This window comes from Mustela nivalis (genome assembly GCF_964662115.1).
Source record: "Mustela nivalis genome assembly, chromosome: 6".
Lineage (NCBI taxonomy): Eukaryota > Metazoa > Chordata > Mammalia > Carnivora > Mustelidae > Mustela > Mustela nivalis.
In genome coordinates, this window is record NC_139025.1 from 122583483 (window position 1) to 122608435 (window position 24953).

Consider the following 24953-nt stretch of genomic DNA (forward strand, 5'->3'; position numbering starts at 1 on the left):
GCTTAAGACCCCTTTTGTAATCATCACAGAAGTCTTAAATTTAGCTGTGTTGTCAGAAAAGTTTTTACTATGGTGAGCATGGTCTCTCTGTGTGACTCGTGTTCTGCCTAATTCCATGTACTTTCCTGGAGGATGTGGAACCTTGGACAAGGGTGAAATCAAGGTGGTGCCTCTGGTCTGTGCTGTGGTCTCTGTCCTATCCCTGGCTCAGAGCGGAGAAGAGGCTCAGCCCTGGCCCCAGGGGAGGGGGAGCATCAGCAACTGTGGGCCATCCCCACTGGAGGGGGCCTGAAAACTTGCCCGCTCTTCGGAAGGCATTCCATCTCCGTCAGGACTGAGTCTGTGATTTAAAAGGAAAAAAAAAAGTAGCCCAAAATAGAGAAGTCAGAGATAGACTTGAGTTCAAGGGAGCAGAGTCCTGGAAGGCATCCAGGGAAGACAGGGATGAGGGAGCAGCGAGCCACATGTGCTGTCCTCAGGCAGCCCTCGTTGCCCACAAAGTGGAGGAGGGGAAGGGGGTGATAGGAGAAGGAGTGGAGGGGTCTGGGATCAGAACCTTTTGGCTTGCCACTGAGGAGTCCTGTACACAAAGGTCTGTGGTTTGGGAATTCTTTTTTTGGAAAAATAACATATCCAACCTATTAAAGTTCCTGAAGCTGCCGAAAGAGGGAGAGGGACGTTCAACTTATTGTTACTCCTGTCCTCTGCCCAGGGACTTGTCCTACAGTCCAGTTGGCCCATCCCAGGGGAATACCAGGCAGGTTGCAGACAGAGAACAGCTGTCCAGACCATTCCCAGGATGTCTGCTTGGCCATGGGATTACCTATGAATGGATATATTACATCCCCTGTGGAAAGATGCCACATTATGAAAGAGGATGACTGCTCTCTGATGATGCTTGGCACTGATTTTGTGCACCAACAGGGACACCTCTTAAACTCCCTAGCCAGCACCCCGCTGTGGGAGCTTCAGGTATCTAGGCACTGCTGTGTGTGTGCATCCTGGGTCATGACAGAACCATGGCAGTGTACAGGAAGGATGTAGAGGGGTGCTGGGCTCCTATTTGTTGGTATAAAACAAACTTTGCACAGGTCACATTTTTCCCAGTGGATTTCATGACACATGACTCCAGGGTTAAGGAAGAAAATTTCTACAGAAATATTTTTAGGCAATAATTTTAGTTCTAGTACCTAGCTGGTGCAATCAGGAAAATACATACTACTAATAACAGGAGTGATATGGATAACAGTGCATTGCTGAAGCCAAAATCATAAATCTAATTCAGTGGCATTTGGATTCTTAAAGATATAAGCAGAAGTCCAAAAACATTAAAATGATATTTTGTTCTTGAAAAAAATGATATTTTGTTCTTATTCACAAGTCCTTTCAATCCCAAATCACTAGGATTGGATTCGTCAATATTTCCGCATTTAAAATTTACAATTCCGTGTTCAAATTAGACCAGAGATAAGAGGTTGGCATAGATCTTTCCCAATTGTGGACCTGTGTGACAGTTATCTGCCTTGTGGGGTGGGCTCAGGTGTACGACTGATTTGGTTCTGATTGGTGGGAAACTCCTGGATGATGCAGTTCCTCAGAAGGCCATGCTTCTTATCTTTGTGTATTTGTGAAGTGACAGAAGGCACTTTGTATGTAACCATTTGTATCCTGCTCAATTTTCCAAAGAAGAGAAGAGAAATGTTTTGTTTCTTTCTCAATTGAGTTATCTTTTTTGTTTTGTTTTGTTTGTTTGTTTTTGAGAGAGAGAGAGAAAGCTTGAGTGAGCTTGCTTAGGGCATGGAGTAAAGGGGAAGGGGCAGAGGGAGAGATAGAATCCCAAGCAGGCTCTATGCCTAGCATGGAGCCCAAGGCAGGGCTCAGTCTCACAATCCTGAGATCATGACCTGAGCCAAAATAAAGAGTCAGACACTTAACCAACTGAGCCACCCAGGAGCTCCTGTTTTTTTTTTTTTTTTTTAAATAAAGACTGGCAAAAACATACAGAGTTTAGCAATTCCCATTTCTCAGCATCTTTCCCCCTAATAATCTAAAATTAGAAAGCGAGGGTTACTTTAGTTTTGGAGTAGGTCTCCTGACTTCTCCTTGTGAGCTTTGGAACACTGACTTACGCCATCTGGCCCACTCAGTATCTTCATCCTTAAAATGGGAATGTCACCTCCTCAGGGGCACTGCAGAAAAGGGATAGAAATAGTGACTCTGCAGAGGCCTTCATGGGGACTGGCTAGCATGGTGTGCAGGGGATGATCAGCATGGCCAGTCATACCATATTTGTACCTAAGGCAGAAAACAAAGAGCTCACCATTCCTTCTACTAAATTCCAGCATTATTGATTGTTGTCAGAAAATTATTGGGTGAAATCATTTTCCCCAGGTTACTGTTGCCATTACTGCTTTACTGGGAAGTATTGGGATTTGGCTCTTAAGCTGTGAATCCCAAAGTTGTCTTATGTCACCACACAAACTGCAACCAAAGGAATTATGTCATCATAGCCTAGTTTGATCTATACTTTAATATTCCTTCTGTTCTAGGAGCTATGTCTCCAAGAAGAGCATTGCTTATTTTGAGGTCTTTCATGGACTATGCTTTGTGGCCTGTCATAATTGAAGGACATTTTTAATATGTTTTGGAGAAATGTTATTGTACTGATTCTCTTAGAAATGCTTAATATAGAGAAAAGTTGCTTGCCTGATTTCTAGTTCTGTGTAGGAGGGAGAAACCCAGGGTTGTGTGGGTCAGGGACTGATCTGGAGGTAAAGGCCATTCAGTAAGCCTCAGGAAGACTTCCCAGAATTGCACTGAGAGACAGTTTGGGCTACACATACCCAGTATGGCCATTGAGTAAGAAAACTCTTCTTCTGCTTCTCTGGGTTTTAGTCCCTTCAGAATATCAAATGAGAGGGAGGGATCAATGAAATAATTGTCATCAATGAAACCTTTTCCCTTTCAAATTTTGATTCAGAGCAAGCAAGGGACTCTGGGGAAATGGTGGCCTGCATACAAGCCCTTTTCCCCTACAACCTCACAACCCCCTGGGGCATACGTCTCCTTGCATCTAGATCAGTTTTGAGTCCATCTGGGTCCTGGGGAGCACTGGTGTAGCTTCCCCACTATGGGCTGCGAGCACGGGAAAACACCATGGGAGAGTCCTGAGGTAGGTCCCCACAGGGCAGAGTATCTTGGAAAACACCTGGGCCAACAGAAGTCTTTTCCCTTCAGTGAGGAAGGTGACTGTCAGTGCATGCAAGTGTAACCAGATGCGCTGGTCCCTGGTATCTTTCTTGCTCTTGGGGCTGGAAGAGATTGCCAGGGAAGGCTGGGTGAAGGAACCCCACTGAGCTGGGGAGCCACTTCACCTTCCACAGGAGGGGACCGGCCATCACTTTAGAGAGCAGAGCAGAACCAAGGTGTGCTAACCAAGTATAGTAACCATTCCACCAAAGGGGCCTAGACACCAGGGAGAGGAAGATGGTCTGAACAAGAGAAATCCCGCAGGAGGGTGGGGAGACTTGTAGCCACACAAAGAACTGCTCACTGTAATTGAAGGCACGATCAGCTAGTGAAAATAGGAACAAAAACTGTAAAATACCTCAGAATAAATTGAAAAAGAAAGGCTCAAACCCTTCCTGAAGAAAAGTGTAGTACCTTTCTGAAGGATGTCAGCAAGCACTAGGCAGTGAAAAGCTTTGAGGGTCCCTGGGTGGGAGAGTGAATGCTGTCATAATCCCAGTTCTCCTGAGAGGAATATGCCTGTGTGTGGTACGATTCTGCCTAGAAGGCTCTCTTGGAATTGAATAAAACTGATTAAAAGTGTATAATGCTCCAGGGTAGCCAAGACATGTTTTAAAAGATGAAGAAAGGACTTGGTACCAGTTAGCGGAACCAGGGCTACAGCATTAAAGTGCATGTGGCTCACAGGTGCCCTGCAGAGTAAGGACAGGAGCCCACCCAGCAGTCATACCGGTTGCTGGGCTGGCTGCCCTGGGGCTTCTTTTCTCCAGAGAGGGGCACCCAGTGCTGGAGCTGATTCGATCTATACTGTGCCATCTAACCAGAGGTACCACAGTGGACACGAAAAATGACAGGCTGATTGCCTGAACGTGGTAGGTAAACCAGTAAATGATATTGTCTGTGAGAATTTTAGAGAAGGTATTTAAGTTCCTTGGAAAAACGATTATTTAATAAATACTGCTTATACAATTGGCTATGTGGAGGAAACAACATGGGACCCTTTGGCTGTGCCTTATAACAATGAGTATCAGTTGGTCTGAACATTGAAATATGAAGAGAACTCTGTACTCTTCCCCATTGCCCCCCCTCCAAAAAAAAAGAAAAAAAAAAAGAAAAAGGAAGCTACAGTTACAGACCAGGGGCACAGGAGACTTCCTTAGCCAGGCCTAGAAAAGCCAGGCATATTTAACTAAATAAAAATTTTAACTGTTCTATGACAAAATATGCCACAAAATAAACATTATAAAACCATAATTCTTGAGAGAAAAAATTTGTTTTCAAGGCAGAAAACAGAAAAGAGATTAATATTTTTAATGTGAAATTTCTCACAATGAAGTTGTCAAGAAGGAAGCCAAAAATACAATAGGAAAAAATGAGGGGAACATAGGCGTCAGTTCCCAGAAGAAGAAGTCAGTTGGCCCGAGAGTCAGGGAGATGCAGATAGGAAGCTAAAGTGTCCTGTCCTGCCTATCAAACTGGCAGGGAGATTTTGAAGAGAGAAAGAAGCAGCTATTGCTTACAGAAGTAAGGGGGCTGGTACTCTTAGATACCAGTGGAGAAATATGAATTGTTGCAACCTTTTTGGAAAAATTATTAAAAACACAGGACCTCTCTCAGCTTTAGAGTATTGCCTGCAAGAATGTGTGTCATATTACTTCTGCCCATTTTGTGAAAATACCATACCAACAAGTGAATTAATGTAGAAGAAATTACCTTGACAACTTAAAGTGTCCCTGAAGTGTTTATTACGTGCTCGAATGGCAGTAATAGTGTTATTATTGAGATGATTAATCTGATCCCCTGATGTCTGTGGAGCTATTTTGGGAATATCCCATGAAATTCAGGAAAGACTGGAGTAGAAATGATTTGTCCAAAAAAAAAAAAAGAAAAAAAAAAAAGAAAAAGAAAAAAAAGTTTTATGTTGAAACTCCCCAGGGGTTTCTAAGTGATCTTTTTTTAAGGTATCATTTTGCAGTCACAACCTAGTACATTTCCTAGGAAAAAACTATTTCTTCTGGATAGGCAGTATTGCATTGTAGCAAATAATTGTGTGGTCCCAGCATAGTACAGTGTAGGCTGAGAAAATACATCTCTCTCATCTTCATTCTAAAGAAGCCTGAGGTCCTTCTTCTATGGGAGAGTTCTGTGAGGGCAGCCTTCAGCACTTTCTGACTTTATTTCAAAGGCGTCAATATTTTTCTTTATCTTGACTCATTTGTGCAGTCTCCTCCATACACACGTGTGCTTCTACACATATCTGGAGCATTTCTTACTATACATGTAGCTTTTAGGAGATATTTGGAATAAGATAATAAATGTATTTTCAGAAAATACATTTGATGTATATGGGTTAAACTACCATACTTTTGGTAACTTTGCTATCACAAGATTCACTGCAGAAAAATCACTCCCAAGTATCTTCTCTCACTGCCTCTGACTTTCAGAAGCCATTACTGTGTCTCACCAGAGGAGCAGATGTTTCAATTTAGGGTAGAAAGAAGACACATTCTGGATGTTGCACAACATATTTGGGTCAAGCTCCTGCAGCAGATTTTGCCATTTATGTTTCAGTGCTGAGTTCTCATGTATATAATTTTTAAAATATGTTGGGCCTGTAAATATTGACTTAATAATCCATTTCCAGAATGTTTGTCCCAGGTGCTTTGAAGCAATGCTTCTCAACCTGGGATGATTTCATCCCCCAGGAGGCATTTGGCAACATCTGGAGCCATATCTGGCTGTGACAGCTTGTGGGGAGAGACACACTGCTGCTGTTTCTTGGGTGGAGACCAGGGTTGCTGCAAAGTGAGATGGCCAGCCCTCTATGATAAAGCATTATCCGGCCCAAATACCGTTTGTGCTGAGGTTGAGAACCCCTGCTTTAAAACCATTGTCTCTCATTTTGGACTCTCTACTTCTCCCTGTTGTGTAATGAGGGTTTATTGAATTTGGGGTAATTTTAGAGTCTCAATGGATCTTTTTAAAGTGTTGTGAGAATTTCCCGTCTCTGTCTCTCTCTTTGTGTTCTGCACACATGCCTTCATTTGTTTACAATGTGAAAAATAAATTCCATGAAGGATTTTTTTATCCCCAAGGCATTAGGGCTTGGCACTGATGATTATTCTACGAGGTTCTTGGATCTCTTGCCGTGAACCTCCCATTTAGGGCTTGCCTCGCTGTGTCCTTGTTTCTCCTTCATTCTCTTTGCTTAAAATGTGTTGTGCAGCTCTCTCCCTTTCCTCGGCCCCGGGAGTTCTAAATCCTGCCCAGGCTGGGGAGGCCTCAGTCTAGTTGGTGGACATGTTCAGTTCATTCTGTGGTCTTCCTTCTTTCTTAAAGTTGTGTTCTTTAGACCTTTCTAGATACTTTACCTTTGAACCTAGCTCAACCTTGAACTATTCAAGAGAAGAAGATGCATTCACCTCTCTTGTCTGTAAGATACAAAATTTCCAGAAATTTCTTCCAGTTCTGGTTTGGTGGTTTAGTAAATGAAACACAACTTTAGTTGCAACATGCCTGTCTCCACCATAGAGTGTTTTACCAACAGGAAATGTGTGTGAAAAGCTGACATGCCAAAATCAATTTGATGTTTAGGAAAGAACTTTCTTTTTACAGGGATTAATTGCTCTGTGCCAATGAAACAGTATAGAATGGTGTTAAGAATGTAATCTAATTTTCAATATGTTTCTACCCATCTGGGTACTCTGTTTCCCTTAACTGCTATTAATAACTATACCTTCTAAGTTAAGAAAACAAAATAGTAGCTCTTGCTGTAAGTCCAAACCACGAATCAAATGTAAGGTTTAACTTGTTGGTCACTTGCAGTATTTCTGACCTTATTAGTCAAAATCAGACACTTGCTTCAAAAATAATAGTAGGAAGAAATCATGCAAAAAAACAAAAAAGGAAAGTGATGTCAAAATAGAGACTGTGGCCTATTTTGAGAGGTCCCTGGGGATAGTCTGATGCCCACGTGGAGAGCAGGAAGCCTATGGGACCAGAATGAAGGCTGCTGGGTGTTAGGTGTGAACAGTTTCTGTGGGAAGACAGACCCCCATTTATAGACCAGGAACCTGAGGTGCTGAAGTTCAGGCTCTGGAACCCTAAGCCCTCTCTTTCCCCTGCACCTCTTAGTAGAAGGTGAGTCATTAACTTGGCAAGAAAGTCCCTGTGCTGGGGCTTCTAACCCTCAGTGGGAGTACTGGCCAGATGTGAGACATCATCTGTCTTTATTGATCATTCCAGAGCCAGCTGCTTAGATTGTTTATAAATATTCTCTGGGGGAGGGAGTTTTCAGGAAAGGGTGGGGCAGCTTTGCACAGAAGTGACCTGTAAGATGCCTGTGCTAGGGGAGCTGCTGTATTTGAAGATGAGCAGTTTGGTCTGAGCCTTGTCTCCCACAGGGCCACATGTGCCCAACCCAAGTTGGGAGCACTTGTCAAAGCTATCAGGTCATCCTGAAGCTGTGTGAAAAAACTGTTCTCCTGCCTCAGTGACAACCCACCAACTGCCCTTCAGTCCCAGAGGGGTCTCCCAGTCAGAGGCCCAAAGTGGGTGGTGTCCTTTAGGATGCCAAAGCTCAGAGGCTCTTGGCCACAAGTGGTCTCAGTTATTGACGAGCTCATCTCTCAATCTGCCAAGGCCCATTTAGGGCATACTTCCCATCTGTAGCAGAGACCACAATTTTGTGACTTCTAACCATGGCTATTCTGGTTGTTTGCAAATAGGCAGGTGTTTAGGCAATGGGCAGAGATTTGTTATTCTGTGTCTGTGTCAAACACTGCATAGGCCTGGAACTGTCTGCCTTTCCACTCTTATTGAAGCCTAGCTGTATTTTATTTTCAGACCACACTGGTATCTGGGCTACATAATTTAAAAGGAAAAAATACAGGTTTTTGGCTTGGAATTTTGCAAAGTTTTCACCAGTCAACTCCTTTAGGAGTTTTAGTTGTTCCTCTTTTAAGCCACCAGATCAGATATGCTTTCAAAACCAGATGTCTGGGAGGTTTCATGGCCCCTGGTCCTTTGTCTGTTTTCCTGGCTTGTGACTATGGGTAGGTTATTCCACCTCGGGGTTTCTATATCTGTAAATGGGAATCTAATGTTAGGATTGTGGTAGGACTCACTGAGATAAAGGATATAAAATGCTCTGCACATTTCCTGGTTCATAATGAGTGGTGTTGAGGGAAGTTGTATTTATTGTTCTTTTGTTATTATTAAGATAATGATGGCTCAAAACTGACAGGGTTTGGTGTCTAGACCTCTAGCTGGCATTGGCTGAAAGACTTACACTTTCAGAAAGGAGGTCCATTTCTAGACAACATCTCTTAGTCTTTCCAAAGACTGAACTCTCACTTGAGCTTCACATGAAATGTGCTCCAGTGGTGAATAAGTCTGAACGGTGACAAAGTACCAGAACTGTTTGGAAAGGCGACCTTTGATCTTAGTGGTTATGCCATTTCAGGTCTGTGCCAAAATGTTGCCTTTAAAAAAAAAAAAAAAGAAAATATGGCAACGGAAGGCACGGCACTCTGGATTCCTGTCCAGCTACCATTCTGGCTTCCCTGCCTCATCACTTACCTACCCTTCATGGTCCCCATTTTCAACTCTCATCACTGTTTCCTTCTATGAAGATAGTAGAAGGTGTAAAAAAAAAAAAAAAAAGATACTAGAAGGTGATATCTCTGGTAATCTCAGTGATGGTATCTACAGTAGGGGACTGATCACCTGCATGCCATGGGCTCCAAGTTCCTATCTTTATTTGCCTTTGTCTTTGAAGCTGTCAAAGAGATCACAATTAGAATCTGTTCCTTCCCACAGTAGACCCACTTCTGGGTAAGGTCAGTAATATCCACATTCTAGCTACACATATCAATTCATTCATTCATTCATTTATATTCAATTAACATATAGCTTATTATTAGTTTCAGAGGCAGAGCTCAGTGATTCATCAGTCTTATATAATACTCAGTGCTCATTATATCACGTGCCTTCCTTAATGTCCATTATCAAGTTATTCTGTCCCCTCACCGCCACCTCTCCAGGAACCCTTAATTTGTTTCCTATGATTAAGAGACTTTTATGGTTTATTGTCCTCTTTGATTTTGTCTTACTTTATTTTTCCCTCTTCCCCTATGTTCATCTGTTTTGTTTCTTAAATTCCACATATGAGTGAAATCTTATCATGTTTGTCTTTCTCTGACTTATTTTGCTTAGCATGAGGCCCTCTGGTTCCATCCATGTTACAAATGGAAGGTTTCATTTTTTTGATGGCTGAGTAATATACGTATCATTGTGTATATATATGCCAGATCTTCTTTATCCCTTTATTTGTTGGAGGACTGACATCTGGACTCTTTCCATAGTTTGGCTATTGTGGACATTGCTGCTCCTAACATTGGGGTGTTTAGAGCATAGCCATATTTTATGGCTTTGGATCACTACATTTGTATCTTTGGGGTAAATACCCAGTAGTGCAAATTGCTGGTAGTGTATCTATTTTCAACTTTTTGAGGAAACTCATACTGTTTTCCAGAGTGATTGCAACTCCTTTCTCTGCATTCTTGCCAATATTTGTTGTTTTCTGACTTGTTAATTTTAGTAATTCTGACTGATGTGAGGTGGTATCTCATTGTGGTTTTGATTTTTATTTCCCTGATGCTGAGTGATGTTGGACATTTTTTCATGTGTCTGTTGGTCATTTTATGTCTTCTCTGGAGAAATGTCTGTTTATGACATGCCCATTTTCATCTAATCATTCACAGTGGTGTCCAGTCACATTGATTATATAGTCAAACTTCCATGCCCATCTTTTCTTCCTGTTTCTATTTCTGAATCTCATGATCTCTTTCTTTTCTCTGAAGATTTTTATTTATTTATTTGAGAGAGAGATAGAGAGAGAGAGAGAGAGAGAGCACATAGGGAGAGTGATGGGGAAAAGCAAACTCCTGCTGAGTGGAGAGACCAATGTGGGGCTCGATTCCAGGATCCTGAGATCATGACCTGAGCCAGAGGCAGATGCTTAGCCCACTGAGCCACCCAGGCTTCCCTCATGATCTCTTTTGATTCATCTTTTGATTCAATGCTGCCTTATCTTTGATTTGGGCACTGCCTTTCTAGTCTCTGCCTAAATTCCACCCTTTTGTGTAAGTAGTTCTCTTGAGGTAGCATGGGGTATGGCTTTAGGCTAAGATTCTGTTAATCCCTGGGGTTCCTAAATGGCTCAGTTAGGTATCTGACTTTGGCTCAGGTCATGTTCTCAGGGTTCTGGGATCCAGCCCAGCCTCCAGTCCCATGTTGGGTTCTACACTCAGCAGGGAGTCTGCTTGTCCCTCTGCCTGGCCCCCCAACTTGTACTCTCTCTCTCTCAAGTTTTAAAAACTTAAAAAAAACAAAACAAAACAAAACAAAAAAAACGAAGAAGATTCTTTTCATCCTCGAGGATCTAAATCCAGATATCCCCTTGTCTAGGAATCAGTCCCCAATTCCCTAACCAAAACAAGTGCTCTTCCTTTTGGCATTAAATTGTACTTAAAAACTGTAGTGCTCTGAGGCACCTGGGTGGCTCAGTGGGTTAAAGCCTCTGCCTTCAGCTCAGGTCATGATCCAGGAATGCTGGGTTGGAACCCTGCATGGGGCTCTCTGCTCAGCAGGGAGCCTGCTTCCCTTCCTCTCTCTCTGCCTACTTGTGATCTCTGTCTGTCAAATAAATAAATAAATAAATCTTAAAACAACAACAACAACAACAAAAAAGCAAAGCAAAACAAAAAAAAACCCTGTAGTGCCCAAACCTTAAAAACAAACAAACAAAAACCCCCACAACCTTGCATTTCTTTCCTTTCTTTCTTTCTTTCTCTCTTTCTCTCTTTCTCTCTTTCTTTCTTTCTTTCTTTCTTTCTTTCTTTCTTTCTTTCTTTCTTTCTTTCTTTCTTTCTTTCTTTCTTTCTTTCTTTCTTTCTTCCTCATCCCTACCCAAGGTATTCCTTTGTGGATTAGTCTTGTTAGAGGAGAGACACTTTTAAAGGAGAAGAGAAAGCATGGGAGGCAAGTGAGATGTGCCTATGTTACCCTGTCCACCCCCATTCCAGCAGGCGAACAGGGTGTGATCGTGGTGAATGGTGGGAGGGCAGGAGTGGGGTTCCCATGTGTTGTTGTGAAAATAATTTGCCATTGAATTAAAACTGACATTTTTACAACATGGGAATGTATGCAATAATATATGGCCATAGGAAGTTGTTAGATAATGTAAGGGTAAGAAAATCGAATGTTTACACATGTTATAGGCATTTTGAACTTTTCATTCATCTTGTCAAATACCAAAAATAGAAGAGGCAAGCATCTCCAATTGTAAAATGCCCTGGAAGCTGGCAAGTGGCAGCTCCAGGCACGTAGCCCTGTGTTCTGTGGGCAGCGTGGTCCTGCAAACAGCCACTGCTACTCTGTGTTGAGTGTCACAGAACTTGAATGTCACAGAACTACTCAGTGTCACAGAACTTGAATGATCATGTCATATTACATGACATGAGGAGTAACTTGTGTGTGGAACCAGCAGTGAGTTTGCCTCTCTGCAGCCTGGGAGAACTCTTAAATAAAACAGATTGAGTTCGTTCATAAATTCAGAGACTGGGTTGGAGATCAGTGATGATCCAATTATTGTTGTGACTGTCCTTGTACAAGGAGTGGCCGTGGGTCACCAAGGATGTTGACTGGTTGTGGCAAATTCAGAATCTGTTGTCACCTTAAAAAAAAAAAAATGCTCTGTTACTGTTAGAGAAAATTATAGCCAGTAACCTAAATGAAAATCTCCTGGAAAACAACATATTAAAGGTGAAAGTATGATTCCTTCATTTTTTGCAAAGCCCCCCCCCCTTTTTTTTAACTTGATCAAAGTTTGTTTGGTTTTATGAAATAGATCCGCCTTTACTACATTGGAGAGATTTATAAATACATCCCTGAAAATCCTGAACCATGGCAGAGACACCTTAAACACTGGAGGGGTCAGGGGTCAGTGAGGCTGCAATGGGTGAAGATTCTGATGCTTTCAGAAAATAAAACCTTAACAAGATGTTTTAAACAGTATATCCCGAATCTGTATTTGTGAAGAAGAGCTCTGTGAAAGTAATAGAGATCTCCAGGGAAAACATGCTTTCAGCTCCTTAAAGTAATTCCTGTAAATTCTATTAAGTTAGCTACCTCCTCTTAAGGAATTATTTACCAAAGAACCTTAAAAACCTAACTTGTACAAATAAATAGTTTAACTCAGCCTAAACATTAAATAACCAAAAATGATGAATTAAGGGATCTTAAAATTTTATTCTAATTTTATTAAAACAAAGACTGCTTGTCTTCAGATAAAATTGGTCACTCGTCATCCTCATGGTTTCTTATTCTTTCACCCCTCATTGTGTTGTTTTGAACCAAAAAAAGAAAAAGGGTCAGATGAGAACTGCAAAGCTCAGCACGCCTAATTATAAAATGTTAGTAATAGATTTTCCCAGAAGAGGAGATCTATTAATCTCAAAGGATCACATTAGCCTCAGAACAGATTTTCAAAATCATCTGTGTAACATCTCACTGTTTAGCTGAGGAAACAGCAGGCCCTAAAGTGAGGTGGTCGGTGCAGAAAACAAAATTTTAAAAAGCCCAGAAAACAAACAAAAACAAAAAACAAAAACAGTGCCAGGACTTTTTAAGAAAAGACTCGCTTTTGTCTATGGCTTCTTATGTGGTTCTTTTAAATATAAGACATCTTTAGCAATCCACCTCCCCCTTTTTGCCCTCATTTCAAAAGAATCATACTTTATTCACTTATGACCTTTGAAATCTTCATTCAGCCATCTGAGTTCAGACCTTTCAGGAATTATGAGCAGGGATTTGCAGCTAATTAGAAGAGCCAGTTGTCGTTCCTGTGGTGCAATCATGTGCCATGTTTGTAATTATTTATAGCCACTATTCCAAGACTGCACATCTTCAGGAGTTCCCCATGTTTTAAAGATTTTACTGATTTATTTTAGAGAGAGAGAAAACGGGTGAGTAGGGGAAGGGGCAGAAAAAGAGAGAGAACCTCAGGCTGATTCCCCGCTGAGCACACAGCCTGATGTGGGCTTGATTCATCTGAGAACAGAGATTCTAGGGGCTTGATCTGAGAACACAGATTATGACCTGAGCCAAAATCAAGAATCAGATGCTCAACGAGCTAAGCCACCCAGGCGCCCTAGGGTTTCCCCACATTTTAATATGTTAGTCATACCCTCTGATGGGCTTCTACTTTGTGGGCGTTTGGATTTTAACCAGTCTTGCTCTGCATTCCTTTCTTGTGAAGTAGTTTTTTCCTTAAGTATGCCTGTTATAAAACTGCGTAACTGCAGGTAGAATCTTTAGTTTGTACAGTTTCACTGTAGAAGATTGAGCTGCCAGGAGGAGAAGCATCTAGTGCCTGCTGTGTGGAAGATGGAAATGGGTCATATTAATTCTTTATTGCTATGCAACAAATCCTTGCAATCTCAGCAATTAAAAACAATGTTGCAACAACGTGGATGGACCTAGAGGGTATTATGCTAAGTTAACAAGTCGGAGAAAGACAAATACTGTATGATCTCACTTAAATGAATCTAAAGAACAAAACAAACTAACAAACAAAGCAAAACAGAAACCAGAAACAGATTCATAGTTACAGAGAATAAACATTTGGTTACCAGAGTGGGGCGGGGTTGGGTGGCAGGGGAAATCAGTGAAGAGGATTAAAAGGTACAAACTTCCTGTTATAAAAGAAATAGGTCATGGGTATGTAATGTACAGAATAGGGAATATAGTCAATAATACTGTAATAACTTTCTGTGGTGACAGATGGTAATTGCACTTATCATGGGGATCATTTTGTAATGCATAAAAATATCAAATCACCATGATGTACATGTGAAACTAATGGGATTTTGTTTGTCAAAAAGAGGAATGCAGATATATTAGTTTCTGGGCATCAGGGGTGCAGGCCTGGGTTGGCTGGGTCCTCTGCCCAAAGTCTCACCAGGCTACAGTTGAGGTGTAGGCTGGGGCTGTGGTCTTGTCTGAGACTTGGGTCCTCTTCCAGGCTCTTGTAGGATCTTGGTATAATTCAGCTCCAGTAGGTAGGACTGAGACCATGTGTTCTCATCCTGTCCATATGGCCACTTTCAGCATCTGTCTTCCTGTCTCTGGCCTTAGGGTCAGATTTATGGGACTCCCGTGGCTCTCTCAGAGACCCAGATGGTCTCTCTGTTGACTGGCTCACAGTCTGCTGATTGGTCACCCCAGTTACATCAGCAGGAATGATTTCCACCACATTCACAGTTCCTGCATCACTCAGGGGGACTGGCAGGGGTGTGTACACCAGGACTGAGCTGGGGATCTTGGGGCCATCTTAGTATCCTATTGGCACATGGGATGGCTATCACCTGTCCTTAGGAGGAATATTCTGTGGAAAAAATTAAATACTACTACTTCCTAAATGCTGTGAAGGAATCAAGAGTATTGAGGACTTAGAGATATCAAACCTTGCCACTGTAAAAAAAAATACAAGCCATGTATCTCAGGAGAGTACTAGGTTCCTGAAGGAGGCCGGCCTCAGCCTGGTGGGGTTTGGAGTTGGCAGGAAGGCCACAGGGCACTGTGCACTCCTGAGATTTTTGCCATGGAGAGGGAGGGGTCACACATTCTATCCACCCTGAGCTTTGTCCATACTGACCTGAGGAAATAGAAGGCAGTTCTAAATTGTTTACCTGCTGTGTAGAAAAGCCTGAAGAAGAGTGTGATTAGGAGGTGAGTGTTACATAGAATTGTGTCAGAGAGATTTATTTCTGTCTTCTCTGCAGTGTTTTCCTGTGCACAGATGTGTGGGGAAGCGAGGGACACATGCCTATGGATAAATCCCCTGGTGCAATGCCCTCCACTACCTGCTTCCTGTGCTGCCCCTCCTTCTCTGTCACAGTGGCCTCAGAGCCTGTCCTTCCAGCAAGAGTCATGGGAATTGCAGTTACTAGATGTGGGTCTGCTCAGGCAGCCATAACAAAGCACCACAGACCAAGTGGCTTAAACAAGTCGATTGTCTCTCAGTTTTGGAGTCTGCAAGTCCACGATGCTGGCAGGATTAGCTTCTCTTGAGGCCTTTCTCTTTGGCTTTCAGATGGTTGTCTTCTCTCTGTGACCACACATAGCTATTCCTCTCTGTGCACACTTCCCTGGTGTCTCTCCTTCTTCTAAGGGCATCAGTAGGGATGCCTGGGTGGCTCGGTCTGTTAAGCTGCTGCCTTCAGCTCAGGTCATGAACCGAGTCTAGCATTGGTCTCCTTGCTTGGTGGGGAGACTGCTTCTCCCTCTGCCTACCGCTCCCCCTGCTTGTTCTCTCTCTCTCTGACAAGTAAATAAAAATAAAATCTTTAAAAAAAAAAAAAAAGGGTCATCAGTCACAGTCATACTGGATTAGCACCATGCCCTGTGACTTCATTTCAACTTAAGACCCTGTGTCCAAATCATTTGCTGGGAAAAAATAAGTGTTATACCCTCCTCATGAGAAAAGGGGCCTCTCATATATTATAACGTATGTGTCATTTGTAATATGTATTACATATACATACATATGTGAATATATAATACAGTATATGTACAGTATATATGTTATATTTAACATATAATATTATATGATAAAGATAAGAGAAAAGTAGCAGGGACATCGCAGGGGTTGGTGTTGGGTCCAGATTCAGCTAGGTGGTTCCAGCTGGAAATTGTCTATGGGACTGTGGGGCTTTGATGGGGAATCTTTGGTCTGTTGATGTGTTGAAGGGGTTCCATCATGTGGCTCTCCTTTCACAGATGACTCCCAGGTTTGGGTTTTCAAGGACCCATCCTGCTGCTGGAATTCCTGTGAGCTGCAGGGCCTTTTCACAGAAGCCAGCACTCAGGCATCCTGGAGCCACTGAGCTCCTGCTTTCCTTTGCTTCCCATGACTCACATGGGTCCTCTCACCAGGTCTGTCAACAGGGATCTCCTGACCCAGTGCTTGCAGTCTGCAGGCTCACTGGGGGCTGTAAGGGGTGCCTTGGGACTCAAGGCCACCATCAAAGTAAGATACTTTTTATTTTATTTTATTTTATTTTTTTTTTTAAAGATTTTATTTATTTATTTGACAGAGAGAGATCACAAGTAGGCATAGAGGCAGGCAGAGAGAGAGAGAGAGGAGGAAGCAGGCTCCCTGCTGAGCAGAGAGCCCGATGCGGGACTCGATCCCAGGACCCTGAGATCATGACCTGAGCCGAAGGCAGCGGCTTAACCCACTGAGCCACCCAGGCGCCCCAAAGTAAGATACTTTTTAAAAACAGTGCTCCAATGGAGCACTAATGTTTTAGTGGGCAAGCTAATGTTTTAAGATTCCAAGGCAGAAGGAAACTGATTTCATGTTTGATGAGTTCTATAAATGGAATGTAGTTATGATAAACTGAACACAGACAGATCTACTCTTCTTGTCCTCACCTTCCTGTGCCTGTCCCAGGGCAAGTCTGGGACCACCCGTCTCCTGGCAACTCCTGTCACAAACGAAGGCTGTCCACTCACTCTGAGTGCATGGTACTCTCTTTATTGACTATATGGTGACTGAGCTTTTGGAAACTTTCTTCTGGAAGAGGATTGGCTTTTTCAGATTTCTCCATACTTTCTGTGGGACTCAACAAATGGTCATGATAAGGAAGAGGGGCTAAACAGCTGATGCTTGCAGTGATCATAAAGTCAAGGTTTGACCTTTAGAAAAGGGAATGGGAACATTTTAAAATGTTGTTTCATCTGTCACACATCAAGGCTATCTGTCCACAGGGAAGAGGTCAGACTGGTGTTGAGCCAACAGGAGGCTCAGGTGACTGACAGTCTGTGCCTTATCTCAGGGCCAGCTGGCCTCGAGCTGGAGGCTGATGGGACCTTATCACAACTCTTGAAGAAGTCTTAAAGAACACCCTGGCCTTGTGGGGAGTGTTGTGTTGGCCCAGGAAGAGTATTTTTTCTCACTTTGAGGGCTTGATTCTACCATCCCCAAAGTTTGCTATCCAGTGTTTTGGTCTTGCCTTGCATTATTTTTGAGTACAGAGCTATACCTGATTTGTCTTTGTTGGTCTTATTTTATGGTGGCCAAGCTGTGTGTTGCATGTCATTGATTTGGTGGTCTTGAATTAGAACAAGAATGCAGAGGCTTAAAATGGAAGGGGATACTTGTTTCTTCCCATCTGGGGCAACTGATGGCTAGGAGTTCCTGGATGTTTGCCTTGGGTTTCCTCAAATCCACAGTGTGGAATTAAATAGATGTGTAAAACTCTCAATACTTCTTCCAAAGTTCAGAAGTCATTTAGATGTGACTGCCTTGGACTACCTTGAGATCTGGACTTGATGTCTGAATTCACATTCAGATGTGACTGCCTTGGACTACCTTGAGATCTGGACTTGATATCTGAATTCACATTCTCTGGGAGCTCAAGCAAAGAGAGGCATTTTATTGGGCAGGAAACAGTAGGTGATGGCTAAAGTGAAATGTGTTTTGGTGTTGTTTTGTTTCTCCCTTAACATTGTAACTCAAAAGATTTCTTCTGAAAAATTTTTATAGCATATCATGTTAAGATAGTCATGTTTCTGTACTTACTTGTAAAAATGGACAAAACTGCCTTGAAGGAACTCTTAAAAATACCCTTTTGTAGGATTAATTGGCCTATATTTTTAGAGTAGAAAAAAATCTAAAGAAGAAATCTACAAATACTGATTTCATCTAAGTATTCATTAGTAGTAACTGTTGTATGTTGAAAGCCATGTTGGGTATTGTTTTGAGTGATTGGCATGTGCTATCTACTTCTTCTTGAATGAGGTGGAGAGGATGCATCTATTATTATCTTTATTCTGTAGATAGGAGAAGGATAGTGAGATGTAGGCAGGTTCTACTGTTTCTGAATTTGGCCATTGTAGGTACTTCATAACGGTGCATTCATACAATATTCTACTTAGCAAAATGTCTTCAAGATTCATCCATGTTGTAGCATGTGTGAGAATTCCCTCTGTTTTCACAGCTGAATAATATTCCCAGGGTAGCTATATATGACATTTTACTTATTGGCTCATTTGTTGTTGTTTCCCTCATTTGGCTATGATGACTAGTGCTTCTATGAAGATGGATGTACAAAACTCTTTATCAGTTCTTGCTTTTAATTCTTTGGGGTAGATATCTAGGAGTGGACATTTTAACCGTTTCAAAGTGTATAATTCAGAGCCATTTAGTGCTTTTACAATGTCGTGTGGCCACCACCCTAGTCCCAGAACATTTCAATCAAATGGAAACCTGTACCCAATAAACAGTTTCTCCCCATTTCCTTTCCTCCTGGTCACTGACAACCACTGATCTACCTTCTATGTCCATGGATTTACCTATACTGTGTGTTTCATGTAATTGGAGTTATACTATATGGGGTCCTTATGAATATCTTTCTTAAATACTTTTTATTATGGAAATTTTTAACATACTGTAAAAATAGGATTTTTTTTTTAAATGAGCTGCATGTGCCAATCACACAGATTAAGGTATGATCAACCTTCTGCCAGTCTTGTTAATGGCAGTTTCTTTACCAGGGAGGAAAAACAGTATGTGAATCGATTCTGGAAAGAAATCCGAGTGGGAGATTTTGTGCGTCTCCGCTGCAATGAGATCATCCCTGCAGACATTCTGCTGCTCTCCTCCAGTGACCCTGATGGACTGTGCCACATCGAGACTGCCAACCTGGATGGAGAGACCAACCTGAAGCGAAGGCAGGTGGTCCGTGGCTTCTCAGAGCTTGTAAGTGACCTGATACTCCCAGGGTATCCTGGGCACCACGTCCATAGGGTACCTCCCATGCTAGACTTCTGGGCGTCAGAGCACCTGCCCTCTGCTCCCTGTGCCTTGCCGCCTCCATCAGTTCATCAGGCTAGGCCACTTTTCCTGGTAGATAGGTGTGGAACTGAGGGTCTGAGAGGACCCCTGACCCACCTGAGCCCATGACCAGCCTATGACTATGGGGAACAAGACTCAATTTTATAACTCTTATTTCCACTGTACATTTCTGAGTTTCTCAAAACAGTATTTAAAATTACAAAGAATATTTATGACCAGCTGACTCTTGACATTTATCTAGTTGTTCTAGTTTGCTAAATGGCTACACAGCAGAACTAATGCCCTATTCTGAGAGTGTAGCTCTGGAATGTTTTCTCCTCCTCAAGGGTGTTTCTGAGTTGGCATCAGATCTTCTGTATCTGAATTCTGCTTTAGAGAGCTTCAGCCATAGCTCAAAAGAATATACAGTTGATGTGGAGTAAGAAGTAGGAAAGGAAGTGTGGTGTCTGACTGCTGGTGCTCACCAACAGCCTTGTGGCTGGAAAATTCCAACCCTGTCAGGGGTTTCCAACCTTCTGTTCACTCTCATTCCTGAAGTTCTGTATAAAGGATGCATGGGTCCAAATCTAGGTGTAATGAAAGTAGCATGAGTTGTCAGAGATCAGGAAGTGTCCGGAGGGGAGCTGGGCTAGCCTAAGCCCTAATCTCCTAACACCACCTCTGTCCTAGGCTGGCTGTTTCAGTCATGCCTGGGAGTCTTGCTGTTGGCCTGTACTGAAGGGGATTTAAGAAGTGCCCAAGGAAATGAGCTCCTGCATTTCAGAAAGGATGACACTGGGGAGTCTCTTCCTCTGTCACATATGTGTCAATCAATGTCATACAATGGAGATTTTCTTCCTTTGTCACTGCGATCTCTCCATGAGCTCCCATAGAAGCAGCAGCTCCAGACTCAAGACCGGACAGGCTTCTTTGGAAAGGTTGGCTTGTTTGACGCTTACGGATCTCATCGTAAGCACTGTCAGTATTTGGGGCTGGCATCCTTGCCTCCCACTCATGAGTGAACACGTAATCCCCCTTGTTCACTGTGACAACCAAAGATGCCTCTACACACTTTTAGACAGAATTCCACAGGCTGGAGCTCCCGACCTTGCTTCAGCTGATAGGGACTTCTGAGCCTGACATCCCTCCAACCTACAGTGCACTGGGACGTCATTACCAGCATCTGCTCCCACTTATTTCCACCACAAGTTCCTCTCTCACTCTTTTTAAGAAGTTGAGATATAATGGATATACAGTATTATATTAGTTTCAGGTGTACAACATAAAGATTCAGTATTTGTTTATATTGCGAAATGATCACCACACTAAATCTAGTTAACATCCAACAGCACACACAGCTATAATTTTCTTTTTTTGTGATGAGAACTTTCAAGATTTACTCACTTAGCAACTTCCAAATATACAGTGCAGTATTGTTAACTGTAGTCACTACTCGTTTACTTTTTTCCTTTTCCAAGCCTTCTTTTGTGCGAAGTGGTTTTTTGTGAGCTGCCTCAAATCTTTCTTGGAATGACACGGAGCTGACATAAATATTAAAAATAGCAATTTTTAAAAATGGGGTGCTGTCATCATCCCAGATCAAGATCACTGGTGGAATTTAGGGCCCCGTTGAGGCCCAGTGCTGGAGGTTTCTGACTTCTGCATTGATTGTGCTCCAAGGTTTGGCAATAAATGGGGGCTCACCTTCTACTGCCCAGCCCCCCCCCCCCCCCGTTCTCCTAATGATGGTCTTACTTTGAGGCTTTCTCGACCAGGCCTGCTCAGTCTCCTGGACTAAAGCCCAGAATTCCAGGTACAGATCAGTGTGTGAATTAAGCCTGAAATCAGTATGGCAGCTGCACTGTGGGCTCATTTCTTGTCATCTGAGCACACACTGGGTTATAAGGAGGCAGTGGCTACCCAGGCTAGAATGTTACCCTCCTGGTAGAGTGGGCAGGGTGCTTGGAAGATGATTGTAACATGCATGAATACTTATGTATCTTTAGTGGGTGAAAATTTGAAAACTGGAGAGCAGAGTGTACATGTTTGGTGTGGTGGAATGGAGAACGCTTAGGTGTAGCACCTAGCTCCTAAGTTACTCAAGAGTTACTTTCATGTTTCACATCATCTAATTTTATTCAGTTGCTAAACCCAGTAATAGCTAAAAACCTCCTCCACCTACTTTTTTCCCAAACAACAACTGGACCTTTTCATAGCTCAGTAGTGTTTTATCTAAGAGAGCTGTTTGTAAGTTGGATGTTTATTTAAGGATGGCCACAGGCAGACACATCCTATATCACCCTCCTTCGTGCCCCATGAATGCCTGAGGAAATAAATGGAGCTGATCCATAATTTAGTCTAAATAGCCAAAATTAACAACCAAAGGAATTCTTATTTGAAATAAAAGTTTCTTTATCAGCACCCACATTCTTCAGTAAGCATGCATATTGTCTCTATTAGTGGAATTTTTTTTATCCACTTTTTTCTTTTCTTTTCCATTTTCTCTAAATGTCTGAAAATATTTTTCTGGTAGCTGAACTCCCATTCAGACGTTATTATTCTGAAATGTAAGAACCACCCCACACAGAATAAAGATAGGAAATTTCTGGCGTTTAAAAGCCTGACATTTGGAGAACTAGTATTGCACACTATGTCAATTGTGGTAGAATTTAAATTAATTAGTTAATATAAAATAAAAATTTTAAATGTTTAAAAATTTAAAAAAAATTAAAAGCCTGACAGCTGGAAAACCAGAGTTCTGACTACAGCATTACAACGCCAAGAACATTCTAGTGCTTGGTATTTAAGTGGGTTTTCATAGAATGGAGTCAGCTAGTGTATCTCAGACACGTGAGGAACTGGGTCCTGTCAAATACAAAGCGCTATGCTGCCATTTTGATGAGTAGTCAGTTGTAAGTGGTGGACCCTAGGAAAACCTAAATTAGAAGCAATTTGCAAAACCGGGGTGAAGAAATGTGACAGGGACTTTGTCCACATGAAGGTCTGGTGAGGAAGCAGAAATTGCACAGGATTCAGTCAGGGCAAGTTTGATGGAAAGAATTCCAGTGGGGGTTATGAAGTGAGAACGAAGACTTGCAGGAAAGCAGACCTCGCTGATAGAGCAGTCACTGGCCCTGGGGCCTACCTAGATACTACCCAGGGAAGAGACACCCCAGGTTGAGTCTTGTTTTCATTGCTGGGAGCACAGCCATTACTCACACGATGGTAGAAAAGCTTCTGAGGGCCTGTGCCAGCCAGAAGTCAGCCATCCACAGAAAAGTGCTGAGCCAGGAAACTTGGAAAGTGCCAGGGGCAGCTGCTGGCCACTAGGCACTAGCGGGGCAGAATGCTGCCTTCTTCTTGTGGTTCCAGCTGCTACAGTGGACAAAGGCTGAGTGGTGGCTCTTTAGACAACCAGCCTGTAGAGCCCAGATCTGTACATGCAAAGGGACCAGGAGAGGGTGCAAGGAGATGTAGCCCCCCTTGGGGTCAGGGTCCATACCCTTGGGGTCTCTGGTTACCTTGAGCTGAAAGCTGAAAAAGGATTTGGCAGATCTAGTCCTGGACATATAAACATACCACAAGTTTCTTGCCTTGGAGACCCCTGGAGGGGGTGCGGGGAAGTGAAGAACAAATCCACACACCCTTCCACCTGAAGGCCAGCCCTTTCTCCTGCAGCATCCCTCCAGCGCCCTCTACTGATAAGGCAAAAAAAGTATCTCTGTTTCTGAAAGCCTTTACTGAAGGGCTTGTTTGCTTAGGGAAGGATGCTAAGAAAGGGAAAAGTGGGCGGCACTGAGGCTGTTCAGGTCCAAAGTGGCAGTAGGGGCTCAGTCCCAGGCTTCCCAGTCCAGGGCACAGCTGGGGCAGTCCATGTGGCACCCAGGGTGCAGATGGCTCAGCTGGCACGTGGAAGACCTTCACCTACTTTGTAGTACTCCCTGGCAAGGGTGTGAGCATGCTGTCTTCCTGAAGTCAAATCACAGAAAGAACAAGAGACCTCAGGGTGTCACCTACTCCATCTCCACATCAGGTCCAAGCCCATGGGGTCCAAGCCCTTTCCCTGGGGAAACGATGATCATACTTTGTTTCATAACTCTCAGGCGAGTCTGCTTCTCATCGGCTATGAAGATGAATAAGGAGAACCTGGAATACTAACTACCCAATGGGGACCACAGAACTGGGTTGGACCATGACTCTGCACATAGACCAGAAAAGTATACCCTTTGCTTATGGAAGGAGATGGTTTAAATAAGTAACTTAGATTGGTCCATGAGCATAAAAAAAAAAACAAAAAAAAAGAAAAGAGGGACTCAGTTCATGTGCTGCAGGGTCTAACGATTTAAGGCAATGGGGCTAATACCTAAAGGACTCAGGCTTGTTTACCAGCAGACTCCCAGTGCAGAAATTGCCCAGGATTCATGGACTAGAAGCAGGAAGGCAGCATGCACAGCTGGCCCAGACCCTTGAATCTGAGGATACAGCCCTCAGACACTGGACAATGACCCCAGGACCTTGAACCACCTAGCAATCTGGCCTCAGGCAAAAGAAACAAGAGATCATGGAACTGCAAAATAAACATACAGTTTTCAAGTGGGAGCCAAATTGGCATTATCCCAGAAGTCATAGAGAACCCCAGTGTTTCACACGAAGCTCTTGGGATAACAACGCAAATTTGTTCAGGCTCCCTTGGTGTCAGACCTCATCATGCTTCTCACATTTGTAGTAGCACAGACATTTTAAAAACAACTTCACATATTTTAAAATATAAATCTCATGAGGTAATGATTATCACACCCTTTTATAGACCCAAAACAGAAAATGTGAAGACAGGAGGTTCTCGCAAGGCACCGCCTGCTGTGGCTTCCTGAATCAGGGTAGAGCTGGAGGCAGTCCTGGGTTCTGTCACCTTCTGAGTTGGCATGGATGGGGGGATTCTCCAGCACCCAGTCCTTCCCTTTTGCACTGGGCATTTGCTGTTGCTTCTCTCTCTATTTCTCTCTCTCACACTCACACACATATACAGACACTCATTCTGACCCACAGCCCTGCCCATGAGTCTGCATGCAATTAGCCTCTACACAGATAGAAGCATCTAGTTTGTCTGTAACATCTGCACAGTGATTTCTGCAAAAATGGGAGTTCCTTAGGCTGATAATTTTATATAAAAATATTCTTAGAGACTCGTTTTTGTGATTTTTCATTATTAAGCACATACTGTGCTTCAAATGCTTCAAATGGATGCTTCTAGGCAATCTGTTGATCAAAAGAGGCAAGCATCTTTCCTGCCAATGTTTATGTGATCTTTGCAAATAATGATATGCACTGAGGAGTAAATGATAAAGCAGGAAGAGGGACGTGAAATGTCAGGTGGGTGTTGGAATTTCAGATGGGAACTGGGCAGAGCAGGACAGGCCTCCCTGAAGACAGTGGGAGAGTCCAGACCTGAGATCTTGCTGCTGAACAAGCCGTTAGTCTCAGGGAGGAACCTTCAGGGACTGATTTCTATGTTGGTTAATTTACTGAGAAAAAAATGTTCTTCCAGTTTATCTCTTGGGTAGACCTGTGGGATTATTACCCACAACCCTGGCTACACCCACAGGGCCATCTGCTTCAGGCTGTTTAGAGCAGCGATGATGAGGTTTTCAGGAAGAGCTAAAATCACAAGCCTGGAGTAGCTAGCTCTTCTCAGGTGTGGGGGGGGGGTGTGTGCACAGGCGTGTACATGTGTGGCCTGCTGCGTGCTCCCCATGAGCAAAACGGATAAAACTAGTATGGAAACTTTCCTAGGCTGGGGGAG

At 42.9% G+C, this 24953-nt stretch overlaps 1 protein-coding gene across 6 annotated transcripts in view; it reads left to right on the top strand.

The window, feature by feature from the left end:
• The window catches only part of ATP10A (ATPase phospholipid transporting 10A (putative)), a 191580-nt gene that overhangs the window by 65911 nt on the left and 100716 nt on the right, over positions 1-24953 (top strand). For 3 of the 6 annotated variants that reach the window (XR_014313253.1, XM_082736571.1, XM_082736573.1), the window contains exon 2: positions 18874-19078. Coding sequence is in view for 4 of the 6 variants with exons in the window: in XM_082736571.1 (XP_082592697.1) it covers positions 18874-19078 (205 nt within the window). In the remaining 2 variants the exon portion in view is untranslated. Of the gene's footprint in view, positions 1-18873; positions 19127-24953 lie in introns of all 6 variants that reach the window. The other 3 variants (XR_014313254.1, XM_082736572.1, XM_082736570.1) reach the window with 1 other exon arrangement.